Source organism: Chanodichthys erythropterus, chromosome 24 (assembly GCF_024489055.1).
Source record: "Chanodichthys erythropterus isolate Z2021 chromosome 24, ASM2448905v1, whole genome shotgun sequence".
Classification (NCBI taxonomy): domain Eukaryota; kingdom Metazoa; phylum Chordata; class Actinopteri; order Cypriniformes; family Xenocyprididae; genus Chanodichthys; species Chanodichthys erythropterus.
In genome coordinates, this window is record NC_090244.1 from 12512475 (window position 1) to 12533367 (window position 20893).

Sequence of the window (20893 nt, forward strand, 5' to 3'; positions counted from 1 at the left end):
TCATGCAACTAGATTCATTTGTTGATCTGTAACCTGGCAATGCATGCATACTTGCTTTCTCAGAATAGTGTTTTTCTTGTTTTGCTGATATTTGTTATTGGCAAAAACAGTCACAAGATTCATTTAGACAGTTATTTGTGTATCCCAATGGAAAATGCTCACACATGATTCTCATCAGCAGCCTGTGGTGATTTCTTGTTCAATAAACATAGAAAATCTCAGAAAGTGCATAAGCAACCTGTTGGCGGAGCTCGAGGATCAGTCAAGAGTCGTGTTTTTGTAGGGATCTGACCATCAAGTTGTGGTCACATTTAACAATTTTTCAAAGACAAAATCCAGTCATCCATAGGAATTCACACAATTGGGAATTCTCAAGATTTGCCTACGCAGATTTCGTAATGGTTTCAAGTTGGTAATGTGGATTCGCCACGCTTACCAACAGAAAGCTGCTTGGTTTGAAAGTGCTTCAGAGCTTTTGACTGTGCTTCATCAAAGTCCATTTCAAAGAAAGTCTGTTCACTCGGCGGCCATATTTGCAAGGCCTCCGGGCAGCTATTTCAGGAAACCAAGACCAAGTCCTATCTTCTTAAATGGGGGAATCTTGAAATCTCAAAACCTACTTGCCACACCAACATTTAAATGAAATATTTTAAATCATCTTCAAAATCTGACATGAACTATCCCATAAATGCTGTTCAAATAGCATTAAAAAAGCTTGTATTTCAGGCTAGACCAACCAACGCGCATATGCAGTCCTAAGGCCAATTCACAGAGTGCAGACAGATGGCAACAGACATTTTGTCTGTTTTTTATCGCATCAGTGTGTTACCCCTATCGGAGTTGGTTGGCTCTTGTTTTTGCCATTTCAGCATGTTGAATTAGCATTTGTCGGGTCTTGGAATGTCTGAGAAATTACGTACTGTAATCCGGTGATTTCATTGGTCGTTGTCTGTCAGTGCAGGGTGAATTGGCCTTTCAGCACTCGTCTCAGAACTGGAGCAGCAGCTGCAGTGATGCAATGACTTTATTCAGAAGGCGGGACTTATTCCACCATATTGCGCGTTGCACTCACTCCCATTCATAAGTAATATGAGTGCACAGTCTGTGTCTATCTAAAGTCTTTTTAGGCCCTATTTTAACAATCTAAGTGCATGGTCTAAAGCGCACAGCACAAATGCACTTAGATTGTGTCCGAATCCACTTCTGCTAGTTTAAAGACGGGAAAAATGGTTGGTGAGCCTGGCACATTGTCTAAAAGGATTGTCTCTATTCTCTGAATGAGTCATGGGTGTGTTTTGTGCGTAACATGCAATAAACCAACCAGAGTCTCGTCTCCCATTCCCTTTAAAAGCCAGTTGCGCTCGCGCCATGGCGTATTCGCTATTTACAAGGCAGAATCTGCAAGCGGAATAACTGAACGCGTCTATAGTGAGGAAACGGATCTGCTCATGCGGTAGGTTAAAGTGTGTGAGCAGACCATCTACGGGAAAAGCCTTACCTTTATGCACGCAATAATAATCTTTTACATTGTAATCCTTTTATTTTTAATATTTGGCATGTTTGTGTGCTGCTGCGCTTCCCTGTGTGTATAATAAGCAGAATGAACACGCGTTGTGCTGCCGTATATAGCCGTTTATTACTAACATGCTCTCTTCAAGGTGCCATCGAACGTTTTTTTGCAAGATGTAATACAAGTCTAAGGTGTCCCCTGAATGTGTCTGTGAAGTTTCAGCTCAAAATACCCCATAGATTTTTTTTTATTCATTTTTTTTAACTGCCTATTTTGAGGCATAATTAGAAATGTGCCGATTCATGTTGCAGCCTCTTTAAATGCTCACGCTCCCCGCCCACGGAGCTCGCGCTTGCCTTAAACAGTGCATAAACAAAGTTTACACAGCTAATATAACCCTCAAAATGGATCTTTACAAAGTGTTCGTCATGCTTACTGCATGTATGTGTCAGATCATGTGAGTAAAGTATTTATTTGGATGTTTACATTGATTCTGAATGAATTTGAGGCTGTGCTCTGTGGCTAACGGCTAATGCTACACTGTTGGAGAGATTTATAAAGAATGAAGTTGTGTTTATGAATTATACAGACTGCAAGTGTTTAAAAATGAAAATAACGACGGCTCTTGTCTCAGTGAATACAGTAAGAAACGATGGTAACTTTAACCACATTTAACAGTACATTAGCAACATGCTAACGAAACATTTAGAAAGACAATTTACAAATATCACTAAAAATCATGTTATCATGGATCATGTCAGTTATTATTGCTCCATCTGCCATTTTTCGCTATTGTTCTTGCTTGCTTACCTAGTCTGATGATTCAGCTGTGCACATCCAGACATCCTGCCCTTGTCTAATGCATTGAACATGGGCTGGCATATGCAAATATTGGGGTCATACATATTAATGATCCCAACTGTTACGTAACAGTCGGTGTTATGTTGAGATTCGCCTGTTCTTCTGAGGTCTTTTAAACAAATGAGATTTATATAAGAAGGAAGAAACAATGGTGTTTGAGACTCACTGTATGTCATTTCCATGTACTGAACTCTTGTTATTTAACTATGCCAAGATAAATTCAATTTTTAATTCTAGGGCACCTTTAAATAACAAAACAAATATTGCGCCACTGACTTTAGACAAGGTTTCAGTTGGACAATGGTGCAGTCTATTTCAATTGCCTCAAAATAGTAACGCGCCAACAATGCGCCTGACCACAACGCAGACCAGCACACCCATGGGCGCACAAACGAGCACAAATGCATTTTCTATTTAAACAACGAGGCACAGGACGTGAAAATGATAACTGCGTCAGGCTGAAACTAGCAAAAAAATACTTGTGTCGCACCTGGTGCCACATTGCGCCGGGTGTATGATAGTGCCCATTTGCTTCATACATCAGTACACTTTTGATTAGTGTTTGGAAAGTTACTTTTAAAAGTAATGCATTACAAATATTGCGTTACTCCCTAAAAAAGTAACTAATTGCGTTACTTAGTTACTTTTTATGGTAAGTAATGCGTTACATTACTTTTGTGTCTCTTATTTGAAAAAGTAACTCATATATTTAGTTGTAAATTTAAAAGTAATATGTTACTTTACTAGTTACTTGAAAAAAGTAATCTGATTACATAACTCAAGTTACTTGTAATGCGTTACCCCAACACTGATTATATATTGATGATAGGCTGGACCTTTTTACCCACAAACATTTCTCTATAAAACCCAAGTATACTTAGTTTATACATTATACATGCCTTTCAAAGTATACTCATAGTGTGCGTGAACACAGGTGTCTGACATTTGCACACTAGAAAGATTCATGCTTGTCCGGTCTGCACTATTTCTCTCCAAAAGTTATGAGCAAATAATAAAATATCTTGGTTTGTACTTATTTAAACTAGAGTTATGAGTATCTCTTGATCTCCTCACACAAGAACTCGTCAACGTAGGTGTCTATTGTCGTTGCCATCTTCAGTAGTTTGTTGTTGTTCTTGTTGTGTCTCAGAGTCTTTTTCAACTGTGTTGCCACCTTGTGGACAAACTAATTAGTGCAAAAAATATCAAAGCGCATATGCGAGTTGAAAAAATCCAGCTGGGTGTTCATTCATTATGTCCATACTGTGCTGATGATGAAATTCACATCAAAAGCACAGTACGCATACCCTAGCGCACACATAAAATCTGAAGTACACTTTGGGCTTAAGTCCACGGGGTCCTTCCACAACACAGCAGTCCTCTAAGTGTCTCTAAGAGGGATCAAGTACTCATGCTGCCTAATTACAGCCGGTAAAAAAAGTGCAGGAAATGCGATCAAGTGATAGTGAGACGTTCGCATTAGAGGGGCCGCATTACGCTTTGTTCTTACACGCCGTATCTGGCTCATGTTTACATGCACATGATGAGGAATGTTTGTGGCAGCTGCAGAAAAGAGATAAGAGAGGTTTTTCATCTCATAACCTGATCTGAGACCTAAGGTAAAGCGTGTCTGTTTGATAGTATTAAAATATGTCTACTCTTGTTTATGTATGCTTGTGCATGTGTGTCTGGTGTGTCTCCAGCTCCGCAGCTGTCAGGATCAGAGACTTTGCCAGGTGTAGCTGAACTCCTAAAGCTCTGGATAAGTTGTGTGCTACGCTAATAAGACCCAATCGTCCCTGCTTGATCTCAGGGTGGAACCTCTAATAATGCTTGATAGCTGACATAATCGCAGCCTACCTCGCTTAGAAGAATATGTTTTTGTTTTAGAATGGAAAAAGTTCACCTGAAAGCACCAAAAAAACAATGCAAAATACTGTGTTTCTCTACGCAAAAAAGTTAAAGTGTCATTTCTTGAATCCAGCTGTATTCATTTAATGTTTTTGTGCATGTTCCTCTGTGCATTACACTAAACACCCCATGACGCAAACAGGAAACGCTCTGAGTGAGGCGATGCTAGAAGAGGGTGTAATGGCTAAAACTAAGGGTTGGTGACCTGCCCATAATAAATGTTTCAGCATTTTGTATTTTTTTTTTTTTTTTTTTTTTGAGTGGAAAATATGTTGATAGTTAACCATTTACTCACCCTTATGTCGTTCCAAACCTGTATCAATCTGTGGAACAAAAAGTGAATGTTTGAAGCATATCATGAGCCGCTGTTTTCAGTGGGGCTGTCAAGTTCTAAAATGACAAAAATATAATATCAGAAAAGTGCTCTGTATGACTTGTGCACTATATTTTCAGCTTTGTGTCAAATTTAACTCTTTACTGTCACAGAAAAGTCTTCCCTAGCTCTTATTGGTGCGTTCATAAGATTTCTGATTTGTGAGTGGATAATTTTTTATTCAGATCTTTTTAATGAATCAGTCGATCCATTTCCCTGGACCTGCCTGAATGATTCATTCATGAATTGGTCTGAATACAGAGTACAGCTCACTAGAGAGGAACATTTTAGTGAATAATGACTTAAATTTCAGTCTTTTGCTCAGACAAAGCTATCATATGACTTAGGCCACGTTCACACAGCAGCAGAAAAAGGTTGTCAGTCCTGTATTTGAGTCCTTAATACGGTTAAGTTCACACACAGTACGGTTATTTACAGGAGTGACAACCGCATTCTATAACCGAAATCTCACCCGTAAATTTTCATTTAAATTTTTTTTTTTTTAAATAGCCAATAGCGTTTCATTTATATCACAGCTCGGCCAAAACCATTAAACTTAGTAAAACCTCAGTTTCCTTTTAATATCTAACCGTTTCTCCTCCTAATCCAATATTATCTGCCTGCAATACCGGAGGCTGCACTTTAAGGACCGCAGCAGTTTTAGGACTGCATTTCTAGGACCCTAGTTTTTGTGACAGCACCATCTAGTTTAAATAATTATACAGGGTTACCAATGGGTAGGTTTAGGGCTAGGAGCTGGTTAGGACAATATATCAATTAAATTTAATGAATAACATTACCAACGGGTAGGTTTAGGGCTAGGGGCTGGTTAGGACAATATATAAATTAAAGTTAATTAAACAACTAAATCATTGCTAGGGACCTAGAAATGCGGTCCTTAAAATGCAGCCTCTGGTATTGCAGGCAGATGCTACTCTCCTAATCTCCTCTATATCACTTTAAAGTATAGCATTCTGTGCAGAATTTAAATGGGTCTGATACCTTTGGTGGTCTGCGCCGATTCGCAGATATGATCCGCTCTGTGCTCTCTTGTCCCTGGGCCAGAGCAGACTGTGCTCGCATTGTGGCGGTTCACGTGATACTAACGCGAAAACTGACTTCATTCACGTCAAAGGAAAGCATATTTGCACTGTCTGAATCGTTCCCTATTCTCTATATAGTGCACTATGTGGAAACTAGTAAATGTGTGAGCAAATGACCGAACTGATAGACTGTAAGTTTTGAATGCTTTTATCTCCTAAATGCAAATTTTGTCATTGTTTTGGAACACACCAGCTTATTCGTAACATAAGGCTAACATATTCATACTAAAAGCTAAAAAACTTAAGTTTTGATTTCAGGGGGACTTTAAATAACATATATTGTAACAAAAAACACCCAAATATACATTACTGATAACAAAAATGAGAACAAAATATTATATAAAATATAGCCATATGTGATGATGTCACGCAGGGACTTCACTGTAAATTATACAGTAATTCATCATTTTTACTTGAATCATTTTTACTTTTCGCCATATATCGTAAGGTAACTTAGTTAACTAATTAACAAGGTTTTACTGCTTTTAAAAATAAAATGTACTTTTACATTTTTGTAGTTTTAAAGGTGCCCTAGAACCAGTTTTTACAAGATGTAATATAAGTCTAAGGTGTCCCCTGAATGTGTCTGTGAAGTTTCAGCTCAAAATACCCCATAGATTTTTTTTTAATACATTTTTTTAACTGCCTATTTTGGGGCATCATTAACTATACACTGATTCAGGCTGCAGCCCCTTTAAATCGTCTGCTCCCTGCCCCCCGAGCTCTCGACTATATTACAGTGCATTTACAAAGTTCACACAGCTACTATAACCCTCAAATGGATCTGTACAAGATGTTCGTCATGCATACTGCATGCATGTGTCGGATCATGTGAGTATAGTATTTTTTTGATATACATTTGATTCTGAATGAGTTTGAGGCTGTGCTCCGTGGCTAACAGCTAATGCTACACTGTTGGAGAGATTTATAAAGAATGAAGTTGTGTTTATGAATTATACAGACTGCAAGTGTTTAATAATGAAAATAGCGACGGCTCTCTTGAAATACAGTAATAAACGATGGTAATTTTAACCACATTTAACAGTACATTAGCAACATGCTAATGAAACATAAAGACAATTTACAAATATCACTAAAAATATCATGTAACCATGGATCATGTCAGTTATTATTGCTCCATCTGCCATTTTTCGCTATTGTTTTTGCTTGCTTACCTAGTCTGATGATTCAGCAGACGTTAATACTGGCTTGTCTAATGCCTTGAACATGGGCTGGCATATGCAAATATTGTGGTCATACATATTAATGATCCCGACTGTTACGTAACAGTCGGTGTTATGTTGAGATTCACCTGTTCTTCGGAGGTCTTTTAAACAAATGAGATTTATATAAGAAGGAGGAAACAATGGAGTTTGAGACTCACTGTATGTCATTTCCATGTACTGAACTCTTGTTATTCAACTATGCCAAGGTAAATTCAATTTTTGATTCTAGGACACCTTTAAAGCTTCAGCCCCCATTTATCATAATCTTAGCGATCAGTACATTTTTAAAATTTCTGTGTGAACGGTGCTTCATACAGCGCTACACTATGGACATCGGACTTTTTTTTGCACATGAAATTTTGCTAATGTGACACTATAAATGATGACATAATTCCTTTTTTGTCTGTTTAAGAAAGTTAATTATATAATAGTTTATAGCGGTGTACATAGTGGCATGTTAAGCTAAAGACCTGACAAGATCAAAAGGTTATTATGTTGTTATCTATTACTAAACAGGCTAGTTTGTGCTTTTCATTCCCTTCACAGCCTCTGCCTCAGCTGTGTTTGTCTATGAAGGAGACAACTGGACAGCAGGGTTGCTTGTAAAAGTAAAAAAACACATAGAAATGGATGGATGTCTTCCACAGGAAACAGGGTCTTTGGGTTGTAGCCTTGATTAAAAACAGATGGGAGAGCGCTTGAAGGCAGTGTGCCTTTAAATGTCCCCCCTTCTCTCGCTGTGTTTCTTGTGCTTACAGAGACACTGGCTTGTTTCGGTTCAGACTTGCATTGGAACTTAATTAAAGCCACTGTCTCACACTTAAAAAAAAAAAGGCTGAAAGAAAGGGAGGGGAAGATAACAAATATAGAGGCTTTCACATGTGAACAAGAAAGTTGGTGTGTTGTAGTATGTAACATCAGGGAGTGGAAGTTGTGGATTGATGTTTTGCATCTGACACACACACACACACACACACACATTGAACTTCTAAGTGTCTGGCTGGGCAGCAGACGTAGGGGGTCTCGGACAGACGTCTGGCTTTAGAAAAGAGGTTTGTACAGTTGCTTCAGCATGTTAGGAACTCCTGTCTTCAGCAGCCAATATAAGGAGGAGGAGGAGTAGGCGACTCTGTAAAACAGGCGGACAGAGTTACTGAAACCCAGAGCTCCGCTGCTGTCGCTCCCTTATCATAACGGGTCGAGATGGGCCTTCAGCATGGAAGAGGAAATTGACTTTTATAAGCATTTCACTTGGCTTAAAAAGGTAGGTGGAAATGTCTGCTTTTCTACTCTAAGTTATCCACATTTTATGGATATTTCCATTCAGTTTTTTCATGCATAGTCAAGCAGTCATTATTGCAATATATATTATGAAATTTTGATTTAAGTTTATTAATGTATATTATCTTAGAGCTTCTGCTAAGAAAAAAAAAATAGTCCATTAAAATGACAATAGCTAAGTGTGATAAAAGATGGACAATGTTATTTTAGTATCATTGAAATACTAGTTTTTATTCATATTTTGAATTAGTTTTCATTTTTATGGTGTACATATTTAGTAATTTTGTTGCATGTTTGTCATTTTTATTAGATTTTATTTTATTTCTATATACTTTTTATTTAATTTTTATTTCAGTTTCCATTTTCCATGATACGAGAGACGTAAAAATAGCGCCGATTTCTGTTGCCCGGATGAGCAGACTGATGTAGAGTGGTTGGATTTGTGTAGAACTGTTTGTTGTTGTTCAAAACGTCAGGCTGCATTGTGCTGGTGTGTGTGTGTGCCAGGAGCTTGTGATTTGCAATAGTACAAAAGCGCTTTTTATCCTGTCCAGCTTCAATGATTCTGAGCTCATGCCCTTGAACACAAACAAAAATGCATTCACTGACACAACACTTGATACTTAGTAGTAGTAAATCAAGCAGTAAAATTCAATTTAATGGTGGGGGTATGAACACCAGCGTGCACACCTGTTCTTAAAGTGCAAGAGGCGATGAAACGCTTGCTTGCATGGTTGATGTGGTTTACAAGGTATTGCGGTAAGCCAGATAGGGGGCAGGTATGTGTAACATTGCAGGAAAGCACACAATGTAAAACTTAACCAACCATTACATTTCAAAGTAAGAAAGAAATTACAGTAATTATGCCTCACGATAAAAAAAAACTGTAAAAAATGCCGGTTTAGAAGAGGAATGGACTCTATTACTGGGAGGGGTTGTGCCATAAATTGTCATACATTCTTGGACAGTGGAGTAATAATGATCACTGTAGTTTCTTTTGAGCTCTTCTGAAGCCATTTCAGGACTTTACAGTTATGTGAACAGGCAGCGGGACATGAAAAGGGGTAAATTCCGGGGCTTGTGGGTTGTCTTGCTTATAAACATCTCTCTTGTGAGGCAATAAATTGAATCGGTGCTCTAGAGAGCATCATGAATCTCTCTGTTTGAACTCATTTCTAAAGGTTAAATTGGCTGTAGATCATGCGTGTGGTGGACTTCTGAAACAATGAGGCAAAGTTGCTTTCTCTTGGTTTGGGTTTTTTAGTTAAATGTAAATTCTTTTATTGTTTTACGGTTATGGTTTCCAGATTAAAAGTGTGATTTATGAACAACTAGTGCCACTGAATGGCAACAGTCGGTTTATTGAAGTAGATTCCCATTCATTTTCTCCATATAAGGGGAATTGATTTTTAATGATAAATAAGAACCATTAAATACAGATCTTCTGTGAGCTATGAGGTTATTAATTGATGGTATATGCTTTTGTTGAAACCAATTTTATGAAAAAAAATATATATATATTTTTAACAGTGACATTCTTGGTGAAAAAACTACATTACCCATGATTCTGCAGAGAATCTCCACCAATCAGAGAACTGCAATTGACAAATTACACCAAAAGAACTCTTTAGCGCCGCCCCCATGAAGCACTGTGTTTGACGTAATTTTAGTCTCCATACGCTCTCTAAAATCTAAATATATACATAATCAACATCTTTAAATTAATTGTTTTATATTTATCCATTGTTTTTTTTGTTTTTTTGTAATTCTTGATTTTTGAATACTTTTTTTGCTTTAAATCAAAGTATGTTATATTGTGAATCACATTGTACCTGGTTCATTTGGTTTATGGCTTATAACTCTTTATTGAAGAAAAAAAGTCTCTATGGGAGAAATGAATGGGGAAAATGCAAGGCTGCCGAAAAAGTGGGAACAAACAAATTGACCTGTCACAAACTTACGCCACATTAGTTTTATAGTTATATAGTTTCCTCATATTAAGCTTGGATAGGAAAAAGTATAGTTTTGGAGGTTGTCAGCCGGGTACTAACTGGTACTAACTAACCAGGCCAATGTTGACCTGGTTAGGATTGGTATGCCACCCTTGCTAAGCTAGTGTAGACCTGCTTGAGCTGGTTAACCATGTTCCAGAACACAAGTTGAGCACCTCAATCTTTTAGTTAGTGTTAAAGAATTTGAAAATTTTGTTGGCATAACGGCAAGACAAGTCTATAATATAACTGTTTTATGAAGTAAAATACACATTTATCACAATTATATGTTCATATTTACTCACTTCAAGAATGAAAGATTCATAACTATTCATAATTTCTTGACATAAATACAAAATGATATCACATAAAACTCTATCTTCTTTCTACCTGTTTCCCAAGAAAGAACGAAATTTGCTGTGAACTGCAATTACTATGCAGCGAAAGCCTCATGTGTGAGGACTAAGCATTGCCTTTAGACAGGCTTAACCCTGTAACTCCTCCAGGCAGCCGGCCCCGTAAACCCTGAGTAGACAGCTTTATTGTGCCGCTCAGAAGGAATTGACAGCCCTGGACACAGCAGAAGCTTTTAAAAGAAAGAGATTATCTGTGTGGCAAGTGCTAGCTTAGCGCTGACAAGTGACAGTGTCCCATCTTGCATGCTGTGTATTTACTGGCATGTTTTCTGCTGATATACTCTAAAGACTGGACAGATTTATTTAATCTTTTTTTTTGTTGACATATGAAAATTTATGCTAAATTGGTATATTTCATCCATCCATCCATCCATCCATCCATCCATCCATCCATCCATCCAACCAAAACAACCCTGGGGCACATCAACATGTTTCTTTTTCCATTTTTATTGTGACCCTGAACATTTATGCAAATTGCCTCATTAATTTGTAATGAGCTCCTTTATTGCATTCTCATTGAAGGGATATCAAACCTGTCAGTTCATTTTTGCCGCCAACATGTCATTTAACACCTTTACAACTCTCAAATATATTTGGTTCACTTACTACTCTTTGTTTAAAGTTTATTTTGTCATTGGTGGTGAGCCATTGATTCTCAAAAAACTGGATAAGCAGGTTAGCTCCTCCTCTTGCACACCTCTCTGTTGACTTTCAGTTTCTGTGAGTGTGCGTGTGTCGTTCAGGGTTTGCTATTTGAGCTGGATGTCACCACAAAGCAAGTATAACTTGAAACAACCTACAATAAGGGGACATTTAGGAAGCCCTCGTGAGGAAAACAGCCACTTAAAGTGATAAAGTTACAAGTTCATTTACAGTCCAGAAGACTTAAAAATACACGTGCACGTGTGTCTCCACAGGTTAACGTCCAGTCCTCGAGCAACAATGAGACCTATCAAGAACGGCTGGCGAGATTAGAAGGGGACAAAGAGTCTCTGGTTCTTCAGGTGAGATATTTCACTCACGCCTCCAAGGCATTTCAGCTCAGCATAATAGTCACAATGTCAACACAATGAGAAGACAACTAGCCAACATGCTTGTAAAACCTCACAGGGTCAAGCCAGGGGACTTTGGCGTCTCTGTGAACGAGAAGACATGTGACACTGCCTAGGGTGACACAACTTTCCTGTCTAATGCACAATGGGATGGCCATTGATCACATAGCTATGGGACAATCTGTTGAAAGCATACTGTTACTCAACATGTTACTAAGCCACCACAGTGTGAGTTTAGCCATTATCAGCTCAAACCTGTTCTTTTTGAATGGTAGTGTTTACAGTAAACTAGCAAGCTTGTTCGTGTTCATTTAACAGAGACTATTCAAAAGCAGAAAAGGTTAGATTGCTTAGAAAATACGATATAAAGTTGCTGCTCAAACAAACAAAGCAATGTTTTGAAACCACCACAGAGCCACAAGTCAGCCTATAAATAACTTACTTGTCATTGTTTCTGCACATTAAACAGGGGTAGAAGAATATATTTTACCATTAAAAAATGACACACTTCACCTTTAAGAAGGTAGGTTGTCTAACTCTACAGCAAGTGTCAAAAGTTGTCCATTTCCATAAGCCCGCCCTTCTTGCTTTATGATTGGTGGATTGTCTTGAGTTCTAAAACACTGATAAACATGATTGGCTCTTAATGCCCTCAAGGTGTTGTTCTTCTCCTTTTACCTGTCTTGCTGGTTGGCAGACCTTCAGTTGGTGTTGAACAAAAGGACACTTTCAAAACAATTGAAACTCAAGCAGGCTCACATGTTAGCTTGGAAGTGTGTCAAGGCTAATGGACGTTTTTAACCCAGATGTACACATTTGAAGGATTCCGTTCCTCTGCTGTTTAGACTTTGGAGTTGCATGTGTGTCGCAATCGTCATTAGCATACCTGTAGGAGGGGCCGACAGAGAAACACTGGCCAGGTTTCAAGGTTAGCCTGAGTGAACGTTGTCTGTTGCTTTTAGGTGAGTGTCCTCACTGACCAGGTTGAAGCTCAAGGAGAAAAGATCAGAGATTTGGAAAGTTCCCTGGAAGAACATCACCACAAACTCATTTCCACTGAGGAAATGCTCCAGCAGGTAAGACTACATACTTTCTGTAATTTATCAGGATTTATGTTCAGTTTTAAACAGTAATATATATAAAAGGGAAATTTTGAATCTTTTACCTGTTGGTTTTTCTTGACAAACTGTTAACACTTTGTTTGCCACCTTGAATTTGAGCAATTTGTGGTTTTGCAATAGTTTCAGTTGTAATTGTGTAGACCTTACTCAGATTAAATGCTCAGACTTGGTTCATATTTTCATATTGCTTGATTTATACATGTGGTTTACCAGTGGTTTTCTCAGTCCTGGCATAATGACACCTTCAGACCTTCATATCCAAGAGTGTCTCTGTGGAATTAGTTGTTCGTACAGTGTGATAGATTTACATGTTTTTGTGCAGTGTTTACTGTATAATTAACTGGCTTAAACTGGTAGGTTTGTAATCGCACTTGTTTAGCCACTGTGTTTAGTAGCTGGTTGTTGGCAACTGCTCCTTTTGATTTGCGTAGAATTGTTTCCAAAGTACTGTTTTTAAAACTGCTATGTTCCTTTAGCATTGCCAAGAGGGACCGCAGAAATAAACGCTTATTTGTGGGTTTCTGTTGAAGGATTTTAATATTTTTAGTATCTGTTGAAGAAAAAATCCAACAGAACTGATTTGAGTCATTGTGACAATGTTTACAAAAGGTTAAATGATTAATACGTGCAGTTTCTTTGCACTTTAGCCGCATTTTTACTTGGAATTCTGCCTATAAATCTTTATTAATTAATTAAATATTATTTTAAGTTACTATAAATAATAAGGTAAACCGTAACAATTTTGTAGCTATTGTTATTTAATAAAATTGGAATGACAACCAAATCAATTTCATACCAATTTAAAGTTATATTAGTGAGAATTGCCCACTTTCCCTGGGATCACGTTCAGGATTCCATAACAGGACTGCTTTGCCATCAATCATATCAAGAATGGAATGTCAGAGATGGAGAGATAAAGACAGCCCTCATGTTTTTCTTGCTTGATCGGGCCAGTAAACTCACATCCTAGACATGACCGTTTTCTTTAATACACTAATTCTTTGTTGGTTTCTCGGTTCAATTTGAAGTTAAGATATACAGAATTTGTAATGTTCCTTCCAACATTGTGGATACAGATGTTTTCTAGTTTATTTGTTGTGATTATTTGTGTGTTTAGGCCAAGGTTTTCCCAACGGAAGTTTCAGAACCCTTATTTGTGAAGGAACTTTAGGAGATTCAAGGAAATGGCAATGCTTAAAGGATTAGTTCACTATAAAATGAAAATTACCCCAAGCTTTACTCACCCTCAAGCCATCCTAGATGTATTTGACTTTCTTCTTTCTGATGAACACAATCAGAGTTGTATTAATAAATATCCTGACGCATCCAAGCTTGATAATGGCAGTGAACGGGATCAATGAGTGTGAAGCTCAAGAAAGTGCATCCATCCATCATAAACACTCCGGGGGGTTAATAAAGGCCTTCTGAAGCAAAGCGATGTGTTTGTGTAAGAAAAATATCCATATTTAACAAGTTATAAAGTTAAATATCTAGCTTCCACCAGACCGCCATCCGTATTCAACTTATGAAAAAAGCATAACTGATGTCGCGTAAGTTGAATAAGAAAGGTGTAAGACACAGCGTAAGCATTTTGAGCTGTGAGAGTTTTACACTTTCTTCATAAGTTGAATAGGGAAGGCGGCCTTATTTAATTTTATATTTTGTATGTATTAATTAATTTTATTTATTTTTTATATATATATATATATATATATATGTATGTATATGTATATATATGTAAAAATATATATGTAAAAATATAATATATGTAAATACAGATTAATCTATTCCAGTAGTTTTCAAACTTCTAAGGGGGCCTTAAGGTGACCAATAAGTACCAATAACAACCAGGGTACCACTGTCTTGAAAAACATTGATAAATGTGGTAGCCTGTATAAAAGTGTGAATTTATTTTTTTAAGACCTGTAAAAGTCATGTAAATTAATAAAATCGTATGACTCCATGGATGTTTTTGAACATACATTTTAGAAATTGTGAAATATACATTTTAGAAACTCCTTGTCCACTAAATCAAAAACAACTGGAAAATCCGATATACAAAGGCCTTATTGTATATTGTTGTGGACAATGAGTGTCCTTGGAGTCAAAAAGCTTGAAAGATGAAAAATAGCACACACTGTATAAAGGTCCTAGATCATGCAATTTTCATCAAACTTTTTTTGGGAGTTTCTTACCCCCAGAAAGACTTGAAAGAGTTTCGTCAGCTGAACATTCAGTATGTCAAACAAAGTACAATCCATTGAACACGCTGTATTCTATCCCTCACAGCCTCATTTTCATTCATGTCAAAAATTTAATATTGATATAGAGTGTGTTGCTGGTGGGTGACTGTGACTCATATCCACTGTATTTCACAGAACTAAGAGATCATCAGTCTACCAGGGATTTTCTTTTTCTGTTGCATTTAGTGGATTTCATCTAAGATCATATGCTTGGGTTGGAACTCGCTTGCCATACACACTTCTACTAAATTAAACTATTTAAGAGAATATGGATTTCAGAACTATAGATTAAGGGGCCGTTTACACAACACCACACTCTAAAAAATGCTGGGTTAAAAACAACCCAAGTTGGGTTGAAAATGGACAAACCCAGCGATTGGGTTGTTTTAACCCAGCAGTTGGGTTAAATGTTTGCCCAACCTGCTGGGTAGTTTTACTTAACTCAACTATTGTTTAAAAATTACAGTATTGCTTACTTAAAATGAACCCAAAATATCTTGAAAATTAACATTTATTAATATGTTTAAAAATTAACATTTTATTTTAATTTTAGATTCATTTTAAGTCAGCCATATAGTCATTTTCAAACAATAGTTGGGTTAAATAAAACTACCCAGCAGGTTGGGCAAACATTTAACCCAACAGTTGGGTTAAAAACAACCCAATCGCTGGGTTTGTCCATTTTCAACCCAACTTGGGTAGTTTTTAACCCAGCATTTTTTAGAGTGCATTTTCAACTAAAAACGTTAAACTTTTTATGCGTTCATTTACACGACAACGGCGTTTTGGGGGCCTGAGAATGCAGAAATTTTGAAAACAGATTTCAAAGTGCAAGTTTTTGATAACGTTACCATTATCCAATTCAACTACAAAACTGTGAATTTGTGAAAATGGTGACATCATCCATGTGCGTATTTGCATGTTCAGTCTATAGGCATGTAGTGTTTCTTTATAAAGTAGCATCGCCAACTACTGGCCTGGCATCAATAACTCAGCGTTTTTAGTCATTTTCATGGATCGTTTTGACAATGGTGTATTATGTACATGAAAAACGCAAAGGAAAAACTTTCCCATTTTTAGTACATTGTTGTCATGTAAACGTACCCTTAGAGACATGAGCACACCATCTGTGGTCTATTGTAACTGTCTGAGCTTTCTGATAGTTAGAATGACATGAAACTTTGTATTCTGGTTCGGAAACTAGAAAGGGGAAGTTGTGCTGTGAAAGAGGAAGCAATAGTGCAGTTTTTAAAAGTTAGTGTGTTGAGGGTAGTTCTGGTTAATGTATGAGGCATTGCTAAGACCCGACAAAATCTGCTGATTTTTGTAATTTTTTTATTTTATTTTCCAAACTATTTAATAAACAAACATACAAGAGGTGGACCATTTGTACATGATGCCATTGTAATATCGTGTTGTTGTTTTTTTTACATGTATGAATATATTGTAATCATTCAGTACCATGGCATATATTATCATAGTACCACGGTATAACCATCTGATACCATAATTGTATCACCGCATTGCTTTTTTATGAGGGCTATTAAGTGCATAAAACAATTTGTGACTTTTTTGGCTTTTTAAACACTGGTTAGCAAAGTTTCTCAGAGCCCTGCTGAATTTAGCCCATAGTATCAGGAATGCTGAGAAACGAAGTTTCCCTCTTTTGGCCCTCCTGACTTTCTCACATACAGGCACCGGAGAGGGAGAGGGTGAGGAAGTAAAAATAACGTTCATTGCTTGAGTATATTTAGCGGCGCTTAACTTTGGCCCAAGCGTTACTGTGAAAGAACTTGGCCAGTGGAGCAGCAAGGAGCCGACTGTGTGCCGTGTGATTGTTACTGTATACAGTACAACTGTGTGGGTGTGTTTGTGTGTCACCATGTGTTCGCTAACGTGTGTGCGTGTGCTTTAGGAGCTCCTCAGCCGAACCTCACTGGAGACGCAGAAACTGGAACTGATGGATGAAGTTTCCTATCTGAAACTCAAGCTTGTCGGCATGGAGGAGGAACACAACCACATAGATGAAGAGGACAAACATCATAAAGCTGAGGTACTGTATCAGACTCATACAGGGCAACGGGTTCATCCATTATAGGATGTTACTTGAATAATGTTATATTAACGTAGGTCTTTAAATGATAGTGATTTAATCCTATAGTTGTTTACTTCCTCTGTCTTGTAGAGATGTCACAATACAAGTACTCGATACCAACACATGCATTAATTTCACGATTCTCTATACCAATTTTATTATCAAAGCAAAAACTAATGTACCTACAGTAGTTGTTAATATACTATCTTATTTATTAATAATTTTGTATCTTTTTTTTGTTTATTTTAATATTAAAATTCTGGGTTTTTTTTTTATTCAAAAGTTTTAGTAATGTTATTTTATGCTTTTGTCATTTTTTTTTTTTATTTATTTATTTTCAGTATTATAGAAAATCTGGTATTGTTCCATCATTTTATAATATACTGGTTTGACATCTCTACTATCTGGAATTATCTGACAGATGTTAATCTTTTTTCCTCATAATAATACTGATGAATATTTCTATTTGCATATGTAATACTGGTTTAGATTGAGAGAATTGTTGACTAGGAGTCATTTTGGTAGACTGAATGATCTTATGTACGTCTTTTTCATTGTATCTGTGTCTTTGTTATACACCTGTTGTTGGCTTTAATTCAATTGAAACCACACACACGGAAAGCAGCCATGTCAGGTTTAATACGTTTAGAGATATATTAAAAGAAAAGTGTGTGTTGGATAGAAGAGAATCTGATTTCAGACATATTGTGGTTATGAAGAGCACCATCTTGAAATTCAAGAGCAGTTACCATGGCCAAAATGTGAGCTGATATTTAATCCGATGTTTCCATACGGCACATGGAAACATAACTAGGGGACAGGGAAGTCATGGTGGCATGTTTATGTTGTAGTGTGTATATGTGGATCCTGTAGATTTATCGCCTCTTAACACCTAATTACTTATAGGACTCTCAGTGGTACACTGTGTATAGACAACAGACTAAACCGAGACTCAGAAAAATACCATAACACTTTAAAAGAGCATCTGTTCTGAGCTTTATTTTTCGTCAAGAGACTAAATCTCTGGCTTGCTGACTAAAAATGGGAAGGATCCTTTTTCAAAGCATTTTCCCAAACAGCAAGTAGACAGGTTTCCCGCAGCAATGGGAAAACCTGGAAATATCAAGGAAAATTACAGTTGTGATTTCCGAGCCTGGAAGTGGCTACAAGAGTTACAATGGTAACTCTGCATGGTATTGGACAAGTCATTAGGTACAGTATACCATGGACTCAAAGAGACAAAAATCCAGAAAGAACTGTGAGCCCATAGGTGTCTCATTGTTATGTCTTCGTCAATCGTTTGAGCTGGGCTATCACACAGACTCAGCCTTTCCACACTGACAGTGTGCTTACAGAAACGTGATTTAACGATATGTACACACACACACACAGACAATTACACATACACACTCAAAACCCATGTCCCACAAATACTCCCAGTGCCAAAAAGGCAATGCGCTGATAAGGGAAGATGTTAATCGGTGGAGACACAAAAGCATGCTGTGGGCCCGAATGGGAGACAGTGACAGGCAGTTTGATGAACGTGAAATGACAGACGCCAGAAGTGCTCAGTGCTTGTCTTGATGAGAATTCAGCTGCACACATGAAACACGCGGTTTTTAACACATCTGCAGTCATTCACCTTTATAAATGAAGCGAAACGCAAAGAAAAGGCAGCTGATGGCCATTCGGTGAAATGCATGTATATATGGCACCGTACGTACATTTTACATTTATACGTTTTGAAATTGGACTTGTCATTCAGTTAAGCAGTCAACTAATCTAAAAAAGAGGTGGTTGATTACAATTTCACTTTTTAACTTTAGTTGGTGTGTAATGTTGCTGTTTGAGCATAAACATCTGTAAAGTTACAAAGTTCAATGCAAAGGGAGAAATTTTCTTTTAAAGGTGCCCTAGAATCAACAATTCCTGTTTGTTTAAAAGACCTCCAAACAACAGGTGAATCTCAACATAACACTGACTGTTACGTAACAGTCGGGATCATTAATATGTATGACCCCAATATTTGCATATGCCAGCTCATGTTCAAGGCATTAGACAAGGAAAGGCAGTATCAATGTCTTGATCTGTGCACAGACAAGGTTAGCCAGCAAGAACAACAGCGAAAAATGGCAGATGGAGCAATAATAACTGACATGATCCATGATAGCATGATATTTTCAGTGATATTTGTAAATTGTCTTTCTAAATGTTTTGTTAGCATGTTGCTAATGTACTGTTAAATGTGGTTAAAGTTACCATCGTTTCTTACTGTATTCACGGAGACAAGAGCTGTCGCTATTTTCATTTTTAAACGTGCAGTCTGTATAACGCATAAACACAACTTCATTCTTTATAAATCTCTCCAACAGTGTAGCATTAGCCGTTAGCCACAGAGCATAGCCTCAAACTCATACAGAATCAAACGTAAACATCAAAATAAATACTTTACTCACATAATTCGAAGCATGCATACAGTATGCATGACGAACATCTTGTAAAGATCCATTTGAGGGTTATATTAGCTGTGTGAACTTTGTAAATGCACTGTAATATAGTCGAGAGCTCGTGTGGCAGGGAGCAGGCGAATTAAAGGGGCCACAGCCAAAATCAGTGTATAGTTAATGATGCCCCAAAATAGGCAGTTAAAAAAATGTATTAAAAAAAATCGATGGGGTATTTTGAGCTGAAACTTCACAGACACATTCAGGAGACACCTTAGACTTATATTACATCTTGTGAAAAAGCATTCTTGGGCACCTTTAAAGAATTCACTGTTTAAGGACTACAACAAACGGCTGGTAGGGACTACAGCGAGCTTCTTCCCGGGTTAGAGACATCACTATTCCTTAAAATTTACATAAACCCTGACCCCGGGAACATGCAACAAAGGGGGCGAGACCATGTTGGGCTGCTTTAGAGAAGAGGAAGAGTTGTAGCCATGCTGTCATTTTTTACGCTGGACTGCTTCACAAACGAGAGTCAATTCAATGCTGGATTTGCACAAAAGATTAACATGCTGGCACATACTAGTCGATGAGTTGAATCAACTCCACAACAACTACATAAATTCATCCACTAACCATTCAGAAACTTCCAGATGCATTCTAAAAGTAGTAACTTCTTCCTGAGTCTCTCCATCAGTGTCCGACTCCAGTTTGAACAATGTAAGGCTGAACACCGTTACTGACAGTCCTCATTTTTGGCTGCGTGAGATTGTCCTGCTTTGTTGTCATTGAGCAACCGAAGCATGAGCTGTTAAAGCTCCACCCTCTTCTGGAAAGCGGGCCAGAAGCAGCAGCTCATTAGCATTTAAAGGGACACACACATATAATGGCGTGTTTTTGTTCACATCCAAATAGGGTCAAATTTGACAAGCTATAATAAATGATCTGTGGGGTATTTTGAGCTGAAACTTCACAGACACATTCTGAGGACACCAGAGACTTGTATTACATCTTGTAAAAGGGGCATTATAGGAAGCCCACATAATTAGGTTGGTTATGAGTTTTATATTGTACAAAATATGCAACAATTGTCCAAAAGTTAAAATGAAAAAAACAAAGGTATGCATACGATATGAAAAAAAAAAACAAAAAAAAACTTATTACTAGATTACTAGATAACCTAGTAAACTTCTTTTTTTTTTTTCCCTTACCACCTATACCTAGTTTTGAGTAGGCAATGTTTTACCTAAACAATTTACAGCA

The 20893-nt window shown here is 37.3% G+C and overlaps 1 protein-coding gene and 1 long non-coding RNA gene across 20 annotated transcripts in view; one reads left to right on the forward strand and one right to left on the reverse strand.

The window, feature by feature from the left end:
* Positions 1 to 20893, reverse strand: part of LOC137015138 (uncharacterized) — a 93596-nt gene that overhangs the window by 56622 nt on the left and 16081 nt on the right. The window lies entirely within an intron of this gene.
* The window catches only part of ppfibp2b (PPFIA binding protein 2b), a 70067-nt gene that overhangs the window by 24383 nt on the left and 24791 nt on the right, over positions 1 to 20893 (forward strand). For 16 of the 19 annotated variants that reach the window (XM_067379863.1, XM_067379875.1, XM_067379859.1 and 13 more), the window contains exons 4-6: positions 11590 to 11676; positions 12687 to 12800; positions 17004 to 17141. In XM_067379863.1, coding sequence (XP_067235964.1) covers positions 11590 to 11676; positions 12687 to 12800; positions 17004 to 17141 — 339 coding nt within the window. Of the gene's footprint in view, positions 1 to 8089; positions 8249 to 11589; positions 11677 to 12686; positions 12801 to 17003; positions 17142 to 20893 lie in introns of those variants that run through there. The other 3 variants (XM_067379871.1, XM_067379877.1, XM_067379876.1) reach the window with 3 other exon arrangements.